We start from the raw sequence: 25,353 nt of genomic DNA, 5'->3' as shown, positions 1-25,353 counted from the left end.
ACCCACAGAAAGCATGTGCCGAGTCACAAGTCCCAACCTGTGACATAAGACATGACGTGGTCCACGAACAGAACAGAATTAAGTAACAGCGAAGTTACAGAGGGCATCAGGAAAATCCCCCGCCACATGGTAAGGAAGCAATGTTTCCAAGTAAAGGGAAGGTGAGAAGAAATCACAAAGGAATTAGAAAATATTTAACAAAAACATAATGAAAATACAGTGTATAAAATTTATGTGATACAGGTTAAGTCATGCTCAGGAGAGTTACAGCTCTAAGGGCTTATAACAGAAAAGAACAAGGTAAAAAAATCAAGAGTCTCACTTCTGCTTTAAGAAGTTAACAAAGAAAAGAAAAATAAAACACAAACTAACTTAGAATGAAGGAAAGGAAATAAAAGTCAGAGGACAGAAAATTAACAAACAATAAAGATTATCAAAGACACCAAAAACAGGGTCTTTGAAATGACTAAGTCAATTAACCGATGGTGAGACTGTCCAAGAAAAAAAAAAAAAAGAGAGATATAAATTACCACTATTGAAGACGCAAGAGGATATCCTACAAAAACTAAAAAACAAGAACATAACAAATTTTATACCATAAAATTTGGCAACTTACATGAAATAAACTCTTTGAAAAACACAAATTTCCAATGAACAAAAAATCCGATTAACTCTACTATCTACTTCAGAAATTCAATTCTCAATTAAACACCTTCCCACAAAGTTAACTTGTAACTCAGATAGTTTCAAGGGGAGTAAGTTCAATAGAAAAAAAAATTAATAAATAACACCAATCTTACACCAACTACTTCAACAAATACAGGAGGCAAAAAGACTTCCCAACTCATTTTATGAGGCCAGCACACCCCTAGGTAATAAACCAAATGCATTACAATGAAAACAAAACAGACAAATACAAACAAAAGCAAGAAAATCAATATTCCTCGTGGAAATAGGCATAAAAGTCCTTCCCAAAATATTAGCAAATCAAATACTGTAATATATGAAGGGAACACTTTGCATGAACAAATGTGATTTGGTTTACCCCAGGAATATGAAGTTGATACAATCAGTCAGTCCATACAGATCATCCTATTAACAGATGACAAAGAAAAATCATACAATCATGTCAATAAACAGAAAAACTTCTGAAAAATCCAATCCCCATTTATGATAAAGCCTCTCAGCAAACTAGGAATAGAAAGAATTTCCTCAATCTGATATGGGTAATGTAAAAAGAACCTACAGCTACCATCACACATGATGTTAAAAGGTTACGTGTTCCCCGAGATTGAAAGAAGACCAGGATGAATGGTTTCACCCCTTCTGTTCAACAGTGCATTAGAGATCACAGCCGGTGTGATATTGCAAGCAGAAGAAAGAGAAGGCTGTCTACTACGCACACTTGCATGAAAGAGCAATACTGTCTTCTTTGCACATGATATAGTCGTGTAGAGAGAGCATTCGAGGGAATTACACAAAAGCCACTAAAAAGACATGAATAGACATTTCACCAAGGAGGATACACAGATGGTAAACAAGCACAAGAAACAATGTTCAGGGGATGCCTGGGCAGCTCAGTCAGTGAAGCATGCGACTCTTGGTTTCGGCTCAGGTCATGATCTCGGGTTGTGGGACTGAGCCCCGTGTCGGGCTCTGCACTCAGCATGTAGTCTGCTTCGGATTCTCTCTCCCTCTCCCACCTGCTTGCTCTCTCTCAAATAAATAAAAATCTTAAAAAAAACAAAACAGAACAAAAAAACTGTTCAGCCTTGCTAGCCATTACAGAAACACAAACTCAAATGAGGTATCACCATGCACTTACCGAGATAACTAAAATTAAAAAATGACACCACCAAATATTAGCAAGGCTGTGGAGAAACTCGGGCACTCATGCATTGTTGGTGGGAGTGTTTCATGGTATAGCGACTCTGAAAAGCACTTTGGCAGTTTCTGCTTCTGCATGCACACTCTGCCACACATCCCTGACTTGGGACTTAATGACTTACTAGCTTCCCACTTGTTCCTGTCCACTGTGAAGTGGACAAAGGTCAGCTGCTTAGTGAGAAAGAGTCAATGTCAACCTCAACTATTACCTTCATCAGCTGGTCCAATAGAATCTGCTTTCCCTCATTCACAATCAATCAATAAGTTGTACTAACCCACATCATATAAATTATACATAATATCCTACAGAATTTAAACAAACCGTCCCAGAACACTGAGAAGTAAGACTGAAAACAAATCATCTGAGTGGTGGGCCACCTTGCATTGACTCAGAAATTGATCTAGAACGGCAGTTTGGACAATTTTCAAAACCAACTTCTGATCTGAGGAATGATGGGAGACCATAGATGTACAGGAGATACAAAATTATTTCTGTGTCTAAGAAAGGAACAATTAAAAACAGGACATACTTTGCATATATCTGGTGTATTTTTTTTAAAGATTTTATTTATTTATTCATAAGAGACAGAGAGAGAAAGAGAGAGAGAGAGAGAGAGAGAGGCAGAGGGAGAAGCAGGCTCCCAAGGAGCAGGGAGCCCGATGCGGGACTCGATCCCAGGACCCCGGGATCATGACCTGAGCTGAAGGCAGACGCCCAACCATCTGAGCCACCCAGGCGCCCGCCTATATCTGGTTTTATCAACTCAATACGATACACCACATGAGCATATATGTAATTTTTTAATTGGCAAACACCAATACAAAAGTGGGCAAAAGAGAAGGGTAAACCAACAAATAAATACAAATTTCTAATGAACATGTGGTGGAAAATTTCAACCATCCTGGAACAAAGAGGTACAAATGAAAACAATGAATGGTCTAAATTTTCTCTATCAGAGATTTTTTTCTTCAATAGTGATTTTAAGTGTTTTGAAGCACATTCACCAACAATCACATTCTGCTGGTTACAGGGGTTTGGGCACAACTCTTCTGAGATGACCTACCATGAGCTGAAATCACATGTGTTCCTTCACACACCCCCTGTTCTACTTTTCAGAATTTACATGAAAAAGGAAGACTTGCTATTTACATGCCTCCTCTTAATATTTATATATTTAAAAAAGCCAAAAACTAGGAGTTGCCTACTTGCTCCCACCCATGACAGAGGTGTCCAAGGTTAGCTGATGAGCCGAGAGGGGTCATTCTCCAGCTCAGGGGTTAGGAAACCAAGACCTGGGGTTCAAATCTGACAACCTGCACTCTCTTCTGCATCACCCTTGGGGTAAGAATTGTTGTTGTTGTTGTTGTTGTTTTTTAATCTTTAAAGGGTCGGGGGAAAAAGGGAGCAGGAAAGGCAGGAGGTTAGGCTGTGACAGACATATTACATGACCCACATTGTTATGTGACGATGAATAAATGGACAAAAGAATCAGCCACCGCTCACTAGTGACCAGAAAATCTTTCAAGATATACACAAAACATATAAAGGAATAAATTTCAACCTAGCGACCACATAAAGCACAGACAACCAAAAACACCTAAAGAATCAAATATTTCCCAGTCTTATACATGTCAAACGTATATAATTTCCAAAAGGTCCAGTGTGCACAAGAATGAGGAAGGCCCCTGCTGTTCATGGTAAATTAAGTGTACAACCATATGTAGTGCAAGTAGCTACTCCTATCCAAACCCAACCAATCCAAGGAAAGTGACCAAGTCTATAATACTACCCAAGTTCCCTTGCCTTTACCAACAAGTGCTCGAGGCAAAGGTCACTCGTAGACCATCTCAGGTTTTCTTTACTCTCCACTGCATATCAGCAGATCATGTAGGAAGAATGAAGCTCTTCTCATTCAAATACATACTAACGTCTAACACAAGCACCAAAAGGCCTCAACCGTGGCTTTGTTAAAAAAAAAGATGTGTGCCAGCTCAGCAGATTCTCAGCATTTGTGAGAGACTGTTGAAAATGCTGGAATCCATAAGTACTATTCTCTCTGATCCTACCTCTTGCCTATTGCCCAGGAACAAAGGGGCACTGGGCAAAGACCAGGCAAGGTGCCTGACGGTGTCCTCTCCCTTCTCTCTCGGTCACAAGACGCAGTAACATTCCCCTCCTCCTAACAGAAGAGGGTTCTCTACTGTCCCAACTAAAGCAGAGTGCACATGCCTGTCTCCAAAAGGAGGCTTAACTTCTGAGTCCCACAGTATGCCAAAGCTAATGGACACCAATTACCACAGAGTTAAGTCAGTCAGCAAAAAGGGACTCAATTTGGACTCATTTAACCCTGCCAAAAGTTCTCAATCTTAAAGATTACTCAACTGCGAGGTTTAAAAACAAAAACAAAAACCAGAAGGGAAAGGAAAGCGAGAGAAAACAAAAGAGGACGAAAGTGTCAGGCCGACAGAACGCCACACACCCACACCTAGAGCAGGTCATGTGCCCAGACACCAGAGAAATGATTCTGGCGTAGTTTTCAAGGGCCCTCTGTTAGTAATAAGAGGATCGTTTCTAGGAACCTGTGCATTCAAGAAGTCAGCTGGTATGTGCAGACGTGGATTTGCTGCCTGGGAACGAGCACCAAGTGAGATGGCGCTGTAATTCCAAGAACGCTCATCCCCAGGGCTGGCAGCCTCTGTGTGCAGCTCACCGCCACCTTCAGCTTCCAGTCAGTTTCACCATCAAGCCGGTCAGTTGGAATAAAACACGAACCTTGGAAGGAGACAAGAAGATCCCAGAGTTACAGGTGCGTGAAGACCACAAGTGTGCGGCACAGTGGGACACAGCAATGACACAAAAATCTTCAAAAGCCTTTATACATTTGATTCACAAACAAGTGTGCTGAGAAGATACACGTCACTAACTAATCACTTACCTGCTATGTCGTGTCCTTGCCTACGGAGGCTTATTATTAATTAGGGCTTTATTTAAAAAAAAAATGGCTTGGATCATTTCTACCTTTAATTCATGTTTTAATAATAAAATAATAAGTAAATACACAAAAATATCCAAGAGTGTGCCATAAGTTCGCTAATAAACTATCTGACGTACCACCATAAAACATATGTTCGATAATAAAAGCACAGCTAAAATGCCAAAACCCAGGTAAGATCTATTGTCATACAACCCAATCAAATTTTAAACATGAAAAAATATTAAAGTAAACCTCCATTCACCCTCTGACCATACTATCACACCAGTTCATAGAACAGAAAACACAAAGTGACATACATACAAAATGATCCTGTAACATTATTTACTGTAACAAAAGGCTGGCAACAGATAATGTGAAAATCAATGAATAAAAGGGAGTACAAGCAGCCACATAAGAACGATAGGCTCGAAGACTGGGCTCAGACCGGAGACAGGGAGCAAGCCAGGAGGGGAGGGAGGGGGCGAGGGAGGGAACAAGGGAAAGGGAGGGAGAAAGACCTCAATGTTTACTGTTCACGATCTGCAGGGTGTACATCCCTCCGTGAGGAAAGCAGGGTGTAAATGCTGCTCACGGACTAGTACCTGCCACCGAAGAGCCAGGCGGGAGAGGGAGGGAATGTGCAGGTATGGACATGGGGACGACCTTTGCAGAGGGAGGACGGCAGGAAGGGGCTGTTTTATACTGCGCCCTCGGCAATCACACGTTTTACAGAACTGAAAAAGCAAATCACATCAAACTTTTAAAAAGCAATCCCTAAAAACAAGCATATGAAACAAAATCACATCAGTTTCATCACCAAATGAATTCAAGTGACTTGATACAATAAACGAGGTACAAAAAGTCCAAGAGCATCTGCACATCCTAGTGACTTAGGACAAGTAACTTGTAAACAACCGCGAGACCCTGAGAAGACCCTGCGTGTGCCCTGTCCCCCCTCCTCCTAACACTATTGTCATTTGCACTTCCTGGCTCTGATCTGGAGTTTATCCCCCAAGTGTACATCCTCAGGACACTACAGTTGAGCCTTGTCCATTCTGGGTCTGTCTCCAACGTCCCTTTTTATCTACAGGCCCTCCCTGCCCTCCCTGGTTTGCATGTCACTGACTGAACACATAGGATGCAGGCAACCATCTCCCCTTCCCCTATGGGTCCTGTAACCCTGGTTCCTGCACCCAGAGCCCAGCTCACACTCCAAGGACCCTCAGCAATGCTGCCCAGCTGCCATCCACAGGCACCACGTCCAGGCTCTGCTTTGATACCAACAGCCCTTTGTGCTCAGAGCCCACATCCACGACCACAGCACCGGCTGAAGAAAGTGGAAGGAAGTGTACCCTTCCTTTCCACCATTTAGCTGGAATACAATGTCAAAGGAGAGGCATCTGCTCTTTGGATTCAGTCTGGTCACCTGGTGAAACAGTTCCTGTAAGAAAGCACTGATTCCTTGCAATTTATCCACATTTTAAGACAATGAGTTGGCCCCCTGCCGTCCTCAAGAGAAGACCAATCAGGCGTGTATATGCCCGTGTGCATACACGTGTGTGTGCTGCATGAGCTGCGGTAATTGAGAAGTTTCAGTGCAATGCCATTACTGTTATTACCGAGTCTCAAGTTGACCTACTGTTGGGGGGTGAGGATTTGATTTCCAGAGTTACCACATTATAAAGGTTAAAATGTCCAGGGTTCAACAAAAATCAACAGGCGCACAAAGAAACAGGAGAGTATAGCCAATTTAAAGGAGAAAAACGGGGCGCCTGGGTGGTTCAGTCGGTTAAGCATCTGCTTTCACTAAGGTCATGATCCCAGGGTCCTCAGATCAAGTCCCACATCGGGCTCCCTGCTCAGCGGGGAGTCTGCTTCTCCCTCTACCCCTCACCCCTGGTTATGATCTCTCTCAAGCTCTTTCTCTCTCTCAAATAAATAAAATCTTAAAAAAATAATAAAACGAACAAAAAAGATAAACAGATACTGTCCTTGAAGAAGACCTGATGTCAGATTCAATAGACAAAGACTAGTCTAAAAGATGCTCAAAGAACTGGAGAAAGATGTAAGTCAAGAAAACAAATTATGAACAAAATGGAATCAATAAAGAGAAAGAACACATAAAAAGAAAAAGAAATTCAAAAACTGACAAGTACAGTAATAGCAATGAAAAATTCCCGGGAGGGAGCTGAAGGCAGAAGGAAGAATCGGCAAACTTGAAAACAGGACAGAAATGGTCCAGGGTGAGGGACAGAGAGAAAAAGAACTAACAAACCGTGAGCAGAGACAGAGGAGTCCGTGGGCTCCAGCGCCTGAATCAGCATACGTACTGTGGGAGTCCCAGCAGGACTGCGGATACGGGGGCAAGGGAATATCTGGGGAAATAATTACTGAAAACATCCCAGATGTGATGAGAGACACACAGCTAAGCATCGAAGAAGCCCAAAGAGGGTCAAGTCAGATGAAGTCAGAGAGACCCACTTGGAGACACATTCTAATCAGACTTTCAAAAGGCAAAGAACCCTGAAAACAGCAGGAGAGAAGAGACTCCTCACATCCAAAGGATCCTCAGTAAGATTATCTGCAGATCTTTCATCAGAAACTTTGGATTTCAGAGAAAGTGCACCAATATGGTCAGAGCTGTAAGAAGAAAACCCAAGAATCCTATATCCAGCAAAACTGTGCTGCAAAGTGAGAGAGAAATCAAGTCATTGCCAGACAAACAAAAGCTGTGGCAGTCGGTGACCACCTGGACCTTTCCTGCAAAAGCCGCTCCCAGGAGTCCGACAGGCGCAAGGGAAGGACCGGAGAGAGCAGCGGGAAGCCGTGCACGCAGTACGGTCTCACGGAGGGCCTACACACGGCCAGTCCCACCAGCCAGCACCACTGCGGCAACAGTCTGTCCGTGCACTTTGTTTCCCTCATGATTTAAGAGACTAAGAAATTGAAAGAAAAAAGCAATCATTGCTCTAAAAGTTGGAATTACTGTAACTTTGGCTTTTAACTCCACACCTTGTTTTCTATGTAATTTAAAAGGCTAATGCACTTAAAATAATTATTAGTTTATGTTTTTTGGATATCAGATCAGATAACATCTAAAGGTGTAATTCTGTGACATCTACAACCAAAGGGGTGGGGATGGAGCTGTAAAGGAGCAGAGTTTTGTATGTTACTAAACTTCAGCTGGTACCAATTCCAATGAGAGAGAGCTACAACTTAGGCTGTTACATGGAGACGCCACGGTAACCACATGGAAATGAGAAAGGAATTTAAACATTTCACTACAAAATATTACCTGAAACAGAAAACAATGCAGAAAATGATGAAAAAGAGCTCTGAGGCACATGGAAAACAAACTGCACAACGAGACAAGTCTTTTCTTATCATTACTTGACCCTGTAAATGCATTAAACTCTCCAATCGGAAACAGAGATTGCCAGAATAAGTGACAACACATAATCCAGCCATATATGCTGTCCAGAAGAGACTCACTTTACATCCAAAGACACAAAGAGGTTGAAAGTGGAATGATGGCAAGAGATACTCCATGGGAAACAGTATGGAAATTCATCAAAAAATTGAACACAGAATTACCAAATGAGGCAGGCCATTCCACCTCTGGGTATAAACCGCTAAGAGCTGAAAGCAGGGTCTCAAAAAGATATGTGTATTCATATGTTCACAGCAGCATTATTCACAAGAGCCAAAACATGACAAAAACCCAGTGCCCATTGATGGATAAATGGATTAAAGAAAAAAAAAAAAAACCAACTGTGGTCTGTATGTAGAATGTGATATTATGGAGCCTTAAAAAGGAAGGAACTGTGCAATATACCACAACACGGATGAACCTTGAGGACATTATGCTAAGGGAAAGGAGCCAGTCACAAAAAGACAAATACTGTAGGATTCCACTTATGTGAGGTTCCTGGAGGAGTCACAGTCATAAAGACAGAGAGGTGATGGTGGGTGCCACTGGCGGAGAGGAGAGAAGAATGAGGAGATATTTTTAATGGTATAGAGTTTCTGCTCTACAAGATGAAAACAGTTATAGGGATAGATTAGAGGGGCAGCTGTACAACGATGTGAATGTATTTAATAACACACTACTAAACTACATATTTAAAAATGGTTAAGATGGGGCACCTGGGGGGCTCAGTTGGTTAAGCATCTGTCTTCAGCTCAGGTCATGATCTCAGGGTTCCGGAGTCAAGCCCCAAGTCAGGCTCCCTGCTCAGAGGGGACTCTGCTTCTCCCTCTGCCCTCCCCCTGCTCGTGCTTGCGCTCATCTGCTCTCTCTCATTCACGCACACATTAATAAAAATCTTTTTAAAATATGGTTAAGATCGTGCAATACTGTGACTTATGAGAAATATGTATTTGGTCATTCAGATGATTCAGATGACCAAATATGTATTTCTCATAAGTACGTGGTCTTCATCCACAGCGCCTGGCTCTCTGCTCCCCAAACCCTCAACATTTCCCAAGTGTTGAGAGTGATAAAGGTGTCTTTTATTAATGAAGTCGACTTTTGGAACCCACGTACTCAAGCTGCCAGGAGGTCCAACCATGGGATCAGAGGGCTGGAACTTTCGGCCCCACGCCTGACCTCTGGGGAGGGGAAAGGGCCCGGAGGTTCAGTCAGCCAACGGCCAATGATTCAATCAATTGTGGCTATGCAAAGAAGCCTCCATAAAAACCCTAAAGGGCTGGGTTCGGAAGCTTCTGGATTGGTGAACTCCTGGAGACTGGGAAGAGTGGCTGTCAGGAGAGGGCATGGAAGCTCCACACCCGTTCCCCAGACCGCTACCTGTGCACCTCTTCATCTGGCTGTCGATTCTACCCTTTGTCATACCCTTTAACAAACAGGTAAACGTGTTTCCCTGAGTTCTGTGAGCCGCTGCAGCAAATTATGGAGGAGGTCACTGGAACCTCCAATCTGCAGCCACTTGGTCAGAAGCACGAGTCACAGCCTGGGACTTCCGACTAGTGTCTGAATTCGGGGGCAGGAGGCAGTCTTATAGGACTGAGCCCTTAACCTGTGGGATCGGATGCCATTTCCAAGGCAGACAGTGTCAGAATTGAGTTGAAGTCTCAGACACCTTGCTGCTATCCCAAGAATTGCTTAGGTTTGTATGTGTGGGAATCTCTCTACTCCACGATGGAACTAGGTCCGGGAACTCAAAAAGAGGTAATAAATTTTATATTATGTGTATTTTAACAAAGTAAGAAAAAAGATACATTTAAAAATTAAAACTGTTCGCCAGCCTTGGGGAAAAAAAAAAAATTTAACGGCAAAGCTACGGTCATCATGGCGGTGTGGTTCTGGTGAAGGAGCACACTCAGGTCAGTGGTGCAGAACAGAGCCCAGAAATAAGCCCCCGTGAGCACGGTCAGCTGCAACAAAGGAGCAAAACTTGTCTCCTCAGGAAATGGGTGCTGCGACGACAAAACGCCCCACAACAATGGCATCCAGACACAGACCTCACATCCTTCTCAAAATTTAACTCAAAATGGGCCACAGACCTGAATGTAAAATGCAAAACTAGAAGTCCTAGATGAGAACAGGGGAAAAGCTAGGTGACCCTAGTGTAGTGTGGTGACCACTTTTCGGATACGGCACCGAAGGCGCAATCCAAGAGACAAATATGTGATGAGCTGGACTTCATTCAAACTCAAAACTTCTGTTCTGCAAAGGAGAGTATCAAGAGAACGAGAAGATAAGCCACAGACTAGGAGGGAGAATGTTTGCAAAATACACACCTGACAAAAGACTGTTATTCAAAATATACAAAGAACTCCTACATCTCAAGAATAAGAAAATAACCTGATTAAAAAACGAACCACAGACCTGAACAAAGAAGACACACAGATGTCAAATAAGCACATGAAAAGGGGCTCCACAACGTCCTGTGTCATCGGGGAGACAAGTTTCAACCACAAGGAGACACCACTGCACACGGATGAGAATGGTGCCCAGTGCTGACGGGGATGGGAGAGCAGTGGGAACTCGCACTTGCTGCTGGTGGGGATGCAACGTGGCGCAGCCACTGCGGAAGATGGGCGCAAGTCTCACTAAGCTAGACACAACCGTACTGTATAATCCAGCGACTGTGCGGCTTGGCACTTACCCAAAGAACATGCGAACTTAAGTCAACACAAAAACCTGCACACGGATCTTACAGCAGCTTTTCTCGTAACTGCCAAAACCTGGAAGCAACTAGGATGTCCTTCAATAGGCAGATGAATCAACTATGGTGCATCCAGACAATGAAGAATTATTCAGCGCTAAAAAGAAATGAGCTGTCAGACCACGAAAGAAAGCTCATAATGCACACCACTCAGTGAAAGAAGACAATGTGATACGGCATTCTGGAAAAGGCAAAACTATGGAGTAAATAAAACGATCAGTGTTTGCTGAGGGATGAATAGATGGAGCACAGAGAAGTTTTACAAATAGTATCATGAACGAAAACACTTCGTATGATGCCATAATGGCAGATACATGTCTACATTTGTCCGAGCACACAGAGGGCATCCCGGCAAGAGCGAAGCCTCATGTCAGCTGTGGACTCTGGCTGATAGCGATGTGCCGGTCTGGGTCTATCACTGGTAACAAATGCAACACTCCACTGGGGCCTACTGATGACGGGAAAAGCTATTCTGGGTCCCTTGTGTTTCCATATAATTTTAAAATCAGCTTGTCAATTTCTGCAAAAAAGTCAGCTGGGATGTTCAGAGGGATAGCACAGAATATGTAGATCAATTTGGGGAGTACTGCCATTTTAACAATATTAATACTTCTAATCCATGATATCTAGGATGTCTTTCCATTTACTTAGGTCTCCTTTAGTATATTTTGACACTGCTTTGTAGTTTTCAAAGTACGAGTGTTGCACTTTTGTTGCTTATTCTTAACAATTCTTTTATTTATAAGTATTTTATTCTTTTTAATGTTATCATAATGGAATTGTTTTCTTAAAAAAATCACTTGAGCCTTTGGGTGTGTCTATTTCTGGGTTCTCCACACCATTCCACTGATCTTTATTTCTTCTTACACACTGTGTTGGTAAATAAAGCTAGGTAGTATGCCTTAACATCAGGAAGTGACCCTTCTCACTCTATTCTCATGAAGGCCGTTTTCGCCATTTTAGCCTTGACAAATTAGTTTTAGAATAAGCTTATTGTGTCCAAAAAAGTAAAAACAAAAAACAAAACTTCGGGGCACCTGGGTGGCTCAGTTGTTAAGCATCTGCCTTCGGCTCAGGTCATGCTCTCAGGGTCCTGGGATCGAGCCCCGCGTCAGGCTCCCTGCTCCATGGGGAGCCTGCTTCTCCCTCTCCCACTCCCCCTGCTTGTGTTCCCTCTCTCGCTGTCTCTCTCTCTCTGTCAAATAAATAAATAAAATCTCTTAAAAAAAAAAATCTCGCTGAGATTTTAATGGGAACTGTATTAAACCTATATTCAATTTTAGGAAAACTGGCATTTTATAGTGTCTTTGATTACTTTCATGAACACAGTTATTTTCAGCATACCTAAGATTTTGTTTTCATTAGTACTGCCTATAAGAGTACTTCATTTTTAATTTCAGTTTCCACATGTTGGAAATGGGATTGGTATTTGAGTGGTGATCTTATAATTGGCCACTTCGCTGAACCTATTCATTATCATTAGTTCCAGGTTTTTCATCAGTTCCTTGGGATTGTCTATATACACAATCATGTCGTCTGCAAATGGGGACATTTTTAGTTCTTCCTTTCCAATCTGAATTCCTTTAATTTCCTTTACTTGCCTTATTCTATGTAGCTAGAAATGTCAGTTAAATAACAGTGCTTAAGAACAAACATCCTTGACTTACTCCCAGTCTGAAAGGAGAGGCATTCAGAATTTCACTGTTAAGTATGATGTTGGCTCTATGTTTTTACAGATGCCCTTTAAATATAATTAAGGTAATCACCATCTAATCCAAGCTGTGGATAGTTTTTATCATGAATGGGTGTTGGATGTAGTCACATGTTGATATGATCCTATAATTTTCTTTTAACCTGTTCATAGAGTGGATTACACTGGGTGATTTTAGAATGTCGGAATGGGCCTTAAGTACCTGGAATAACCTCCACATCATCATGATGTCGAATTTTCTATATATATTGCTGATATCAACAGGCAATTATTTTCTTAAAGAATTTTTTTTGTGTCTCTATTCACAAGGGATATTTGTTTTCTCTTGTTGTGCTGTCTTTCTCTTGTGCTGACAGGAGGATAGTAACTGGACTCCTAACACGAGCCTGGGCAGTGTTCCATCCTCAACTATATTCTGGAAACTACTGTGTAAAAATGACACTAGTCTTCTTTAAAAGTCTCAAGGAATTCTTCATGGAAAACATCTGGACCTAGATATTTCCTTCCTGGAGATTTTAAATTGCTAACTCCATTTCCTTACTGTTTGTAGAACCATTCATACGATCTGTTTAATTCTGACCGAGTTTGGATAGTCTGTGGTTTGGGAAGAATCGGTCCATCTCATCTAAGCTGGGGTACAGCTGTCGGTGGCGTATTCCGCAATGACCCTTTCAATGGCTCGGGACCAGCGGTAATGTCCCCTCTGTCATCCCTGAGATTGGTGAATGCTTTTGCTTTCACTGATTTACTATCTTGTCTTCCTATTCTCTGTTTCACTGATCTGCTCTGATATTTATTTCCTTTCTTCTGCATGCATTGGTTTAATTCTGCTCTTCTTCTTCTAGTTTCCCGAGCAAGGAACTTGGATTATTAATTTGAGATCTTGAGTCGGCACTGACTGCTATGAAATTCCCTCTCAGCACTGCTGTACATGCATTCCGTGTACTTTGTTGTCTTTTCATTTTCATGCAGTTATATATATTTTGTTTCCTAGATACTTATCTCATAACTAGAGCGCACTGTTTACTTTTCACATATTTTAGAGTTCTCCTGTTGCGCTGTTTCTAGTTTCTACTTTGATTCTACTGTGATGAAACAACCGCTGTATGATTTCAAATTCTTTTCCAATTTTTTGAGGTTTTATGGAAATGCTTTATATTGGTACATGTTCTATGGACACCTGAAATAAATATGTGCTCTCCTCCTGTTTCGTAGAGTGATCTGTATACGTCAGTTAGATCTGGCTGGCGGATTCAGTGAGGATCTTCTATGTCACTGCTGATTTCCTGCCCAGCACTTCTATCCAAGGCTCAGAGAGTGGCGCTGAAGTTCTCACTCATAACTGTGGATTTGTCTATTTCTTTTGTTCAGCTCCAACAGTTTTTGATTCATGACTTTTGTGATTCCGTTATCTGGTGAGTGCAAATTGAGAATTATTTTCTCTTCCTGATGGGTAACCCTGGTATCATTATGTGATGTCCTTCTTTATCTCCAGTCATTTTCTTTACTCTGAGCTCTATTTCACTGGATATTAATATAGGCCCTCCTACTTCTGATCAATTTTTTGTGGTTTATCTTTCCCATCCTGTTACTTTCTTTCATCCTACCTGTGTCATTGGATTTTAAATTCCTCGTGAATGGCACACAGCTGGGTCTCACTTCTTTATCCACTCTATCTCAGGATTGGTATATTCAGACTGTTCATAATAAAAGTTAATTACTGACACATTAGAGTATAAGTCTGCATTTTATTATTTGTTTTCTATTGGTTTCCTCCGGTATTCATTCTTCGGTTTCAAATTTCCTGCTTTCTTGTGTGTTACCTGAACCCTTTTCAGGAGTCCATCTTAGTATCTCAGACTGTATCTCTATGCATATTTTTTGTAGTGTTTGTTCTGGGTACTAAAAAATACATGCTAATACTTATTAAATTGTTTAAAATATTTATTAAATTGCATTCCCTCAAAAGAACAGGATAAAGAAACTGTCTTTCAAATTTAGCTGTTAAAAAAGATGTTTAGGCTGAGTAACGAAGGAGGACCCCTCAAGTGTCACCTTCAGTCCTGCTCTGCTTGTGTCCCTCTGGATCCTTCTCAAACACCTGGACTTCAGAGCCGATGTGAGGACCTGGACAACCTTCAACTTCTAAGTCTCCTGTTCCAAACAGTTACCCTCCTTGACACATTCCTCAAGTAGTAATATTTAAGTCGACAGATTCGTCTACAATTTTAGGTGCTTCTTAGGAGGGTGCCTTCTTAAGCCAGGAAACAATCTTCTTCAGGTTTTCCTTCTTCGCCCTGCAAGCATGATCTAACCTTGACTCTGCAGAGTTCTAGCCTACCACTTTCTAAGTGCATGTCAATGAGCTGCTTCTCCTACGGAGAGTTTGAGGCTGGAAAACGAGGAGTTTATACCCGGACTCATCTAACATGAAAGCCCACATTCTACTCTCTCCCATTGTCCAGGCTGCTGCTCTCCTGTGAGCTGTACAACACTCCCTATACCCGCAACACTGGTCCAGGTTTGGTGAACACACTTCAAACACCCACACGATGACTATCAATACACTAAGTTTAATTTCACATTCAGATACAGAATTAGAAGGGCTACCCTCAAACGTAAAATCCACCATGGAAATCTCCAAGCATTAATTCCTGAGTAGCAGTATGGTCAAATAACAGAGAAATTACTTTTCTGGTTAGTGATAAGTACTGCTAGGATCCTTAAATAAAAAATAAAAGGACAAAGCCATTTGCAACCATATTGTTACTATTTCTTTATGATGGTTAAGTCAACCAGTAACTTTTATCACTACAAAAATCACAAAATTGGTTTAACAAATATAAATCCACTAAAAATTTATCATTCCATAGTAATTACTAGATATTATATCTCAAATTTTTCAATATGAGTGCAAAACTGGAAATTAAAAAAACTAAGTCAGGTACAGAGGCCACCCCTATTTTTTAGTGTACAATAACATTTCCTAAAGGTTAGTGAAAATATTTTAGAAGTCCTGCTGCTACCAAATCTGTAAACATAAGGGTCAGGTAGGGACTGTACACATGCTCGTATACAATATGGATCTAGTGCGGGAGGACTACCCACACCGTGCTGCCCAGGGAGCACTGAAGTGACAAACAGAAAGAAAGACATACAGCTACCACCACATTCAAGTAAAACATTTCCCTGGACGTCTACAAAGGCCCCCGTCACTCATCCATCTCTCACAGGTGGAGAGCACACCTGGGAGGCCAGAGAGAAGCTCAAGGGGAAGGCCCAGACACAGATCTAGATGTCTATCTTTCACATCCGTCTATAGGACTGAAGAGATGAGCTCTTACAACGTGGCCAAGATGGGCTCACGTGTTACTCAGTAAAAATGGGAGCACCAAAGGGTGCACCACTCCACCAACCTAGGCTGCAAAGGGAAGGAGAACGTGCATAAACAGGAGAGCAAAGGAAATGAGAAGGCCAAACAGCATTCCCTGAATCACAACAAGAGACTATCTGCTCTTCAAACCCCACCATCAACACTATACCGTCTCTTACAAGGGAAACAAGAGGTGATGGAAGTCACTGCTGACAGCAGGTCCCAGCCCCGAGTCCACACTGCTGGCACTCCCACCTTCTCCAGGCAGGCCACTGTGAGCTGCCCTGTGGAGGGCGCCCCCCCACCCCCCCACTGTGGACAGGAATGAGGGAGGCCTCCAGCCAAAATCTCATGGAACTGAGGCGCTGAACCTGCCAACAAGCCTTGAGTGAGCTGGAGGTGACGGCCACTTGGCTGACTACAGCCCTGAGAAGGACCCACACCAATCTATACCCCAATTCCTGACCACAGAAACTGTGAGGTAATAAACACTGGTGTTTGACTCACATATGGCTCAATCATCTCTCATGTCAGCATTTATCCTACAGAAACAGGCAGAGAGGGATGTAGAAGGGTGCTCACACAGCACTTTATAATAACAGCACAACACAGACACCACCTGAAAATCTAAGCATGGATCAAAAGCTAGTAACTTACAGTGTCCAGACAACTGAATGCTATAGAAATGAGCTACAAAGTCAGTTTGTTCAATTTAGTCCCATTTTGTAAAATCAAACATACCCAAAAACATTCTCTGTATACAGATTACTGTAGCAAGATAAAGCCCACTTTAGTCTTGAGGAAAAAGACCCTCTTGTACCAAACATCTCCACGATGTGGCTCAGGCTGGGTACATGGCACCAGATGGCAGCATGGGCTCCAACTATTCTTGGAAGAGGCCCTAATACAACTTCTCCAACAAGAATGTTTTTTAAAAGCTGTTCTAGAGCCTTAAAAACAGAAAGAAAAAAAAAGAAAGAAAGAAAAAGAAAAACCAGAGGCTGTGCATTCATGCACCGTTCCTCAGAGAAGTCAGGACATGCAGAAGTACTGCATCCACAGCAGGTGGCCCACCCAGTCACCCAGCAGGGCACCTCAAAACTTCCCAGTCTGACACTGAGGGGTTTCTTAATGGCCTTTTCCTACAATGGCCTAATAAGCCTTTTCTTTCTAATATTCTCTTACTTCCACTGACCTTTCCTTCTTCAAGTTTCTCAATCCCAAGAATAATATCCAATTCCCATGTGTAATATATCTGTCTATAAAAGGAGGTTTTAGAAAATGAAACATATTCTAAATAGGTTCTAACTAATGTAATTCTTTGGTCCAATGAAATAATCCTAACAATGCAATATTAAGCAGTTCACACATGTCTTCTTTTAGACAAAATACACTTTCACCCGCACACACTGAGTGCACTGAAGCCGGCTCCGGAGAGTCTGGGTTTCCTTTATGTCCATCGTATCTTACACAAGGAGTCACGAGTTAGAATCAGTGTCTCAGACCATTTCTCTTCAGATTCAAAGTTACTGCAATCAGGCTAAACGTTAATCACTGGCATAGACAGGTCTAAAATATATAAAAAATGCATCAACCTTTTCCACTATGATGAGGTCTCCAACTTGTATGTCTGAACTCTTAACGTGCACTTTACCTTAAAAAAAAAAAGAAGTATAATCAACTCAAGGAAACAACAGCACACCAGAGTTAAAGTTTCAATTGACAAATAATACTTCAGAAATAACTTTTGGGGAGGGGGGGAAACACTAGGAATTTATCTGTACTTATACTTTCAAAATAAATTTATTCCACACAGACACAGTCACTAAAAATTAACTTCTCTCAGTCAGCTCCAAAGTACGAACAGTTAACTGCCCCCCAATAAAAGACACAGGGTGTGGGACATGGCTCCAGCCGGAAGGTTCTTCCCAAATCTGCCATTATTTCAGGTCTGGGTCCAGCAATGACGACGAGAAGCAGCACTAAAGACGATTTAATGAGTGAATAAAATGAAGATATAAGATCCTCATATTAATATTGTGAATGGCACTGATGGACACGGAACTGACAGAACAAAAGTAAAGAAAATGATACATAAAATCACCGTGCACTGGTAGCTTTACAGATGGTTCCGTACTGGTAACTGATACCGATAAGGCTGAAAGCCTTATCGAGAAGTGATTCTTCTACATGATACAGTGTGTAAATTCTTAGATTATCTATATAATATCTAGTATCATAATCATCTATAAAATTTAACAGACAGCACTATATAATGTGAAGATCATACAGAGTAGATGAAATGTTATATACATAACTCGAGATGCCATCCTACATAAGTAACAAAACTTACTCAAGTTCTCTCTCTCCCTGGGACTCTGGACCCTCCCTCCCTCCCTCCGTCAATCTCCCTTTTAGAACTGGCAACAGCCTTGTGGATCTGTTTTTACCTTTTAGTGGCTCTTTTAACATGGGAAAAGACCTATGTCTTTACATTCAATTTATTCTGAAAGCTCACAGAACAAGAGGTAAGTTCATATCACATTATCAAAAACTAACATTACCAGCCATACCACTTTTAGACCACGTTCAACTTATTACAAACTTATTTCCTAAATACTTCTTGAAGCAGCTGAGTTTCATCAGTGTCACACCTGTTCCTAAAGATGTTTTGAGGACATCAAAAAAAAGTTTTGTAACTATTATATTTTTTCATGTTCCTCAAATATACAATAAACACATAAGGACTAGAACTAGTGGGGGGGAGCTATTTTTTTATTCATATTATAAAATAGCAATGTTCTTTAAAATTACATGTGAAACAAATCTTAAGATATCTTCATAAGTGATAAGTATATGTCTATTAATAGCCAGAAAGTATACTTACAAAAGAATGTCTATTTTAATTATTTTTTCATTTGGTCCCTTCAAGCTTCATGTCTGTGCTCCCACGATTATGTTTTCTAGAGCTAAGCACCAGGCAGCAAAGTTACTTACTGATCTCATGCTGAGTATTACTCAATAGAATGCCTGTCTTATCACTTAATTTTATTTTCTCTCCTACTATCCAATCCACTTTTCCTTCCCTTCTGCTTTTCTATATTCTTTATAATGGACCCATTCAAAAAGGAGAGGTAGAGAAAGAGCTGTAATCATAAGATAAAATAAATGTATAAACAATTGATACACATTTTGAGACAGAAAAATATATCCTTTTCTGACTCCTTAATCAAGATCTTACATTTCTGAGAAAGAGAGATATTACTCACTCGGTCACATAACAAACACAATTTATATTTAATAGCCTTTAGTTTGGGGGCATTATATAGTGATTTTTATTCGTTTCTATGGAACTTACTTACAATTCTATGTTTAAGAAGACAAGTGAAAGTAAAATACACTGGAGAAAGTTCTCACGTTACGAATATGACAATATGAACAAAACAGAAGAAGGCTATCATGTCAAACCAGTATGGCAATCTGCCTCACATACCTCCTCAAAGTACACACTTCTGAATTTTGAAGAATTGGTCAAATTGCTTAATGGCTCTTGGCTCTCTAACAATTTTAATTAATCTCTGTGCAGGGGACTCCTTGTACTTCCTTTACAGCCTTGGTCCCATGAACTCACTGACTTCTCTTCTCTTTCTTCAAGAGCAGTTAGGACATTAGACAGAAAAGATGGAGGAATATTACTTGCTCCCCAGGCACCTGACCCCCTGCAGTGACAGCCCAGCACCATGACCCTCGCTGCCCAATGGGAACAGCTCATGCCCACAAGAACGGTTTGATTTCCGGCCACCCTTTGTGAACTGAGCTGACAGCTGACCCTAGTGACATACTATTATCAGAGTTGGGGGACTGATAACAGAAGAAAAAAAAGAAAATCCCTAAATTTTACATGTCATAGCACAAAGAAAAGACAGAACTGCCACCTGCTCTCGCAACCCAATAGAGCCATCAACAACGCAAAGTGTTTTTGAAATGGGCATTTAATATTTAATAATTTCAGGGGTGCCTGGGTGGCCCAGTTGTTAAGCATCTGCCTTCGGCTCAGGTCATGGTCCCGGGGTCCCGGGATCGAGCCCCGCATTGGGCTCCCTGCTCAGCGGGAAGCCTGCTTCTCCCTCTACCACTCCCCCTGCTTGTGTTCCCTCTCTCACTGTGTCTCTCCCTGTCAAACAAATAAATAAAATCTTAATGAAATAAAATAAAATTTAAGAATTTCAGAGTTACACTTGAGAGAAGCAAGTTCTAAATACAGTAATGATGTATAGGCCAGCACTTATACCTAAGGACAGTTGTTTTTAAAAATACTGTTTTCAATTTACCTGGAGTACAAGCTGGGGCCTTTTCTGGTGAAATGGTTAACAGTGAATGTTACCAAATAAGGTTAACAGCCATCCTTCCCCCTCTCTAAACTACTGCAATGAAATCCTTCCATTAAGCTCTCCTCCTAGCAAAAAATGTTCCCAGCCACCATGCTTCCAAAGTGCAGCAGCTTACATGTTTCTCACAGAAGAAAAGCATTCGACTGGCTTGTTGCATGAACCAAGTTTCACAGGCTTCTTTGAAAGATCAAGAAGTAACTCAAAGGACTACTTCTCCTTACTCCAAAGCTTCTTAAACATAGACCCTGCCCACCAATCTCAGTGCTATTCATTTTTTACCTGAATAAAGAGAATATTCCCCTAAATGGTCTCCATTACTATCAACTCCCTAATTCAATATGAATTCCAGATGAAGTGGGTGGCAAAACTAAGGATTATGTTTATCTCCACCAAAAAAAAATCTCCATTATTTGACAATTACTTAGAAGATAATTCAGACTTACATCATTATACACATATTCTTCACAACCAATCTCAAATTAATTTTCTGGCTTTAAAAGGGTCTACATTTGCTTTTAGCACTGTATGCTACAACTCTCTGGGGCCCGAGTTCTCTATACTTGCTGTTTCTTTTGACTGGAAGCCCTCCCTTCACAGCCCTCCTTAATTCCACAGCAAACAGAGCCTCCCAAAGCCTTCAGGGACCCACATGAGCGCCCAGTATGCACGCACACCTCTGACAATGTGCTTACCTGCTATGAACAGACTAACATCACAGTGTCTACTAAACCCAGATCCTGTGACAGGTTCAAAGCATAACTGAAATATACTTTTATGACATTTAGTTTGTTTTTTGCAAATGCATCAAACTTACCCCACTTCAAAACAAGACAAGTTTATGACCAATCTATTCTTAATCAGTTAAATGAGCCAAATGTCGTAATGGACCAATGGCAAAGTAGCTCTATAAGCCACACTGAACCAGACACAGATTACCAAATAAGGATGAAATTATATCATTACTTCTTTCCCAACAAAACACACACAGGCAATAAGAGTGGAAGATAATTAAGCAACTTTTTAAAAAAGGAACTGATGACATATAAATGGCACTCTAGAAGGTCACCAGGGGATGACACATGTAGTTCCCAGGCAGACAACTGCACACTACATTAGCAGGTCGTGTGGCTTGTCTTTGTTGTTTGGGTGGGACCGGCACCCCCCACCAACTCTCTCAACACTTTAAGTGGCTGAGGAGGTAGAAGCCGAATTTAACATGGATTATGAAGCAAAGTGGGTAGCTGGGAAATGTAATTAATACGTTTATTTACATATAGAAGTAAACTATATTTTAAAAGAGACCTAGACTCTGAAAAGAAATATTGCTGAGAGAAATTTTAAAACTTAAATAAAGGGAAAGATCTATCTCATTCATGGGTCAGAAGACGTAGTATGAATAAGATGTTGATTCTCCCTCAAATTTATCTATAGATTCAATGCAATCCCAGTCCAAATCGTAGCAGGCATTTTCTACAGAAATCGACAAGCTGATTCTAAAAGTCATATTGAAATACACAGGACCTAGACGACACTCTGAAAATGAGAAACAAAGTTGAAGGGAAAACAGTACATGATTTCAAGAATTATTATACAGCAATGGTAATCAAAAAAGAATGGTATTAGCATAAAGAGACAAACAGATAAATGGAGAAGAGAGTCCAGAAATAAACCCACAGATAAAAGACAAGTGATTTTTTTTTTAAAGATTTTATGTATTTATTTGAGAGAGAAAGAGAGAGAGCACAAGCAGGGGAAGCAGCAGAGGGAGAGGCAGAAGCAGGCTGAGCAGGGAGCCAGATGCGGGACTCGATCCCAGGGCTCTGGGATCATGACCTGAGCCGAAAGCAGGCGCTTAACCGACTGAGCCACGCTTAACCAAATGAGCCACCCAGGCGCCCCAAAACACAACTGATTTTTGACAAAAGTGTAAGGCAATGCCATGTGAAAAACATCACTCTTCCAAAACATGGTGCTAGAAGCATTTGGATATCCACATGCGAAAAAAGTACTTACACAAACACCAGGTACTGGTACAAAACTTTACTCAAAATGGATATACCTAAGGCAAACCCTAAAACCAAAGAACTTCTAGAAGAAGAAACATAGGAGAAATATAGCAGAAAATCTTTCTGAACTTTAGTTAGGCCAAGCAAAAGCACAATCCTAAAGGAAAAAACTGCCAAATCAGACTTCTTCAGCTAGAACATGACAGGGGCTGGAAGCAGCGTGAAGGCATTAAGACCAAGGAATCGGCAGCTGAAAGCCACTGGATCGGGTGTATGAGGGAGGAAGAGGGAGAGACAGGAGGAGTGCCTTGCGCCAGGTGAAGCAGCCCTAGGCCCTGCTTGAAAAACCACCAGCACGTGACAGGGCTGCAGAGGAAGAGCGCACTCAATGAAGTCCAGAAGGTACACCAGGTACATCAGAGAGGTCTGCAGTGGGAGCCAGAGGCAGGGAAGGAACCTGAGGGCTAGAAACACAGCGGAAAAGGCAAGGGTACGAATAGAGATGGACAAAATCTCGTGACAATGAAGGGCGCTTTACAGTCTGAGGCTGGCCCCGGTAAGCGATGGAAACAAAGACGGGCCCCGTGAAACCCGTCTGGGAGCACACAGGCCAGGACTCTGCTCCGGCTGGGTGGCCCATTCTGCCTTCAGCTGAAGGCGGGCAGCGGCAGGGAGGCATGTGGTATCCCTCCCCCAACACAGGCTGGGGGCAAAAGTGGGAACAAAATGGGCAAGGCCCTGCCCACAGGAAACCTACACTCCAGAGAGCTGACAGAAAGCAGAGCGAGATCAAATACAGTGATGTCTGAATGGTAGTAATTACAGCCTAGGACATTAAAAAAAAAAAAAAAAAAAGGAAATACTGCTGTTTTGGGGTGAGGGTTATAAAGCATCTTGCTGGAAGTAACCAACTTTTACTCTTAAACATTCACTAGCAATAATTAGAGTAGTTTTAAAAAGCATTCTTTAGCAATAACAAAAAAATTAAGATGCTCAAGTTAAACAAAATCAAATCTTTTTCTTGTTCCATCAGTAAAAAAAATGAGATAGCTTTAGAAAGAATATGGAAATAATAAAATATTCTATCGTGGTAAGAAACATTTAAAGCACATAATGTTCTTTACTGGATCAATTATATTAGGCAACCACTTCCCCTCTAAAATGATGTCCCTAGCTAAAACAGTCTATACCATCCATGTAATTACCAACAGAGTTCAGAAGCTGCCAGAAGAGCGTATCCATACAGAATACTTTATAGCCCACCACGGCACACATCTTTTGCCTGAAGCAATATGCAGAACTAAATAATGAAATTAAGTATCGATTGCAATTCACTGCGTTAACTGAAGATTTTGTAGAAAAGTACAAGGGTTTGAAAAATTAGTATCTCAATACTAAATATTTTCTCAACTAACAGGTACAAATGAAAATTTTTAGGGTCTTACTACTGACAGGACATTTCAAAGTCTTGGTGAAGCCTGCTGGTGTTTGCATAAGAGAAATGTCTAATCTTTGTTTTCTGTGCTTAGAAAGAATTGTTATACATCTACCAAATGTTAAAATACAAAATATTGTTAATATGAACAGTCCATAATTAACAAGTTCTAAGGTTCTCAAACACGAAAACCAGAAGCTTTATGAAAAAGCCTTCCTCTCTCCTGGGCCTACAAAGGTACAAAAACTCCAAGGCCCTACATGAATCAGCATGGTGACATTACTACTGAGAGGTATATGAACTAAAGATGGTTCAAAATTGTCCCTAGTCTCTCATTTCCTTAGATTTTCAATAATCCCATGGCAGTTTCTTACTGCTCAAAGACTCCCAAGTGTGGAGGCTGACATCGATCCTTGGTAGAAGAATGAAGAAATCACGGATGAAGACGGCAAGCCACCATGAGCCTATTTATGAGGTTTCGACGCCACTGGTCTAACTCACAAGCAGAAGGAAAAACTCCCAATCATCTTATATTTAGAGTGTTTCGTGTTTCTCAGGGAAAACAAGAAAAAAATGAAAACGAAAAATAACTGATGGAGAAAGGGAGGGGAGGAGGGAGCGAGGGAAAGATTTTCCAAGACACTAGAACATGCTAAAAAGGAACATTATTTAAAACTGGAATGGAACTGGCACGGAAATCTGGATGAGCCCGTGCAGCAGACAAGAAAGTGAAGAAAAGGGCCCAAACAAATCTGATCCATTTCTCCAAGGTCTGAGAAAAGAGCTTTAGTCACGTTAATAACTGCTTTTAAAGGAACTAACTAACCATTTGAGGAGAAAAAAGAAGACAGATCCCTTTCTCCATACAACGCACACCTGATACGTAAAATTACAAGCGGCTACGGAAAATGAACACACAGAAACACTGTAGGGAGATTAAAACACTCATTTACATCGGGGTTGAATGGACCTTCTAAGATTGAAGTAAAAACCACAGAGGAAAAGATCAGATCTACATACATAAAAAGTACAAATTTATCTACATTTAAAAGAAAAAGATACAAAAATGAGTCAAGACAAAAATATTTGTCACCAGATAAATTTCTTAGAGAAATTATGAAAAGGTAAAGATGTATGAAAAAAGATGAATAAACTTTTATCAAAGATCAAAATGAACAATGAAATGTTAAAAGGTAAGCAGCAAGCAAAACACAAGGAGAGCATTTTTCACCACGGAAGTTGGCAAGTTAAAGAAAGTAAAGCGGGCAAGGACGTCAGGAAAAGGGAACCCTCACTGGGCGGCTGGCTGACAAGATCAGGCTTCAAACTTTTCCTATTTGATCTGGAAATTCCTCGGGTGTCATCCCATTTCCTGAGTCCCTAC

The 25,353-nt window shown here is 41.2% G+C and overlaps 1 protein-coding gene across 1 annotated transcript in view; it reads right to left on the bottom strand.

Moving 5' to 3' along the window:
• Window positions 1-4,521: 4,521 nt before the first annotated feature.
• Window positions 4,522-25,353, bottom strand: part of LOC148161591 (putative phospholipid-transporting ATPase IIB) — a 76,710-nt gene continuing 55,878 nt past the window's right edge. The window contains exons 5-6 of the mRNA XM_088020722.1: window positions 17,733-17,791; window positions 4,522-4,660 (exon numbers count right to left, since the gene is read on the bottom strand). Coding sequence (XP_087876848.1) covers window positions 4,607-4,660; window positions 17,733-17,791 — 113 coding nt within the window. The 3' untranslated portion in view covers window positions 4,522-4,606. The remainder of the gene's footprint in view (window positions 4,661-17,732; window positions 17,792-25,353) is intronic.

The sequence above is a fragment of the Eumetopias jubatus genome, unplaced genomic scaffold, assembly GCF_037043125.1.
Source record: "Eumetopias jubatus isolate StellerSeaLion01/CBP00866 unplaced genomic scaffold, mEumJub1_p1.0 scaffold_122, whole genome shotgun sequence".
NCBI lineage: Eukaryota > Metazoa > Chordata > Mammalia > Carnivora > Otariidae > Eumetopias > Eumetopias jubatus.
Note: the sequence above shows the minus strand (reverse complement) of the source record. Positions and strands in the feature narration are given on the sequence as shown.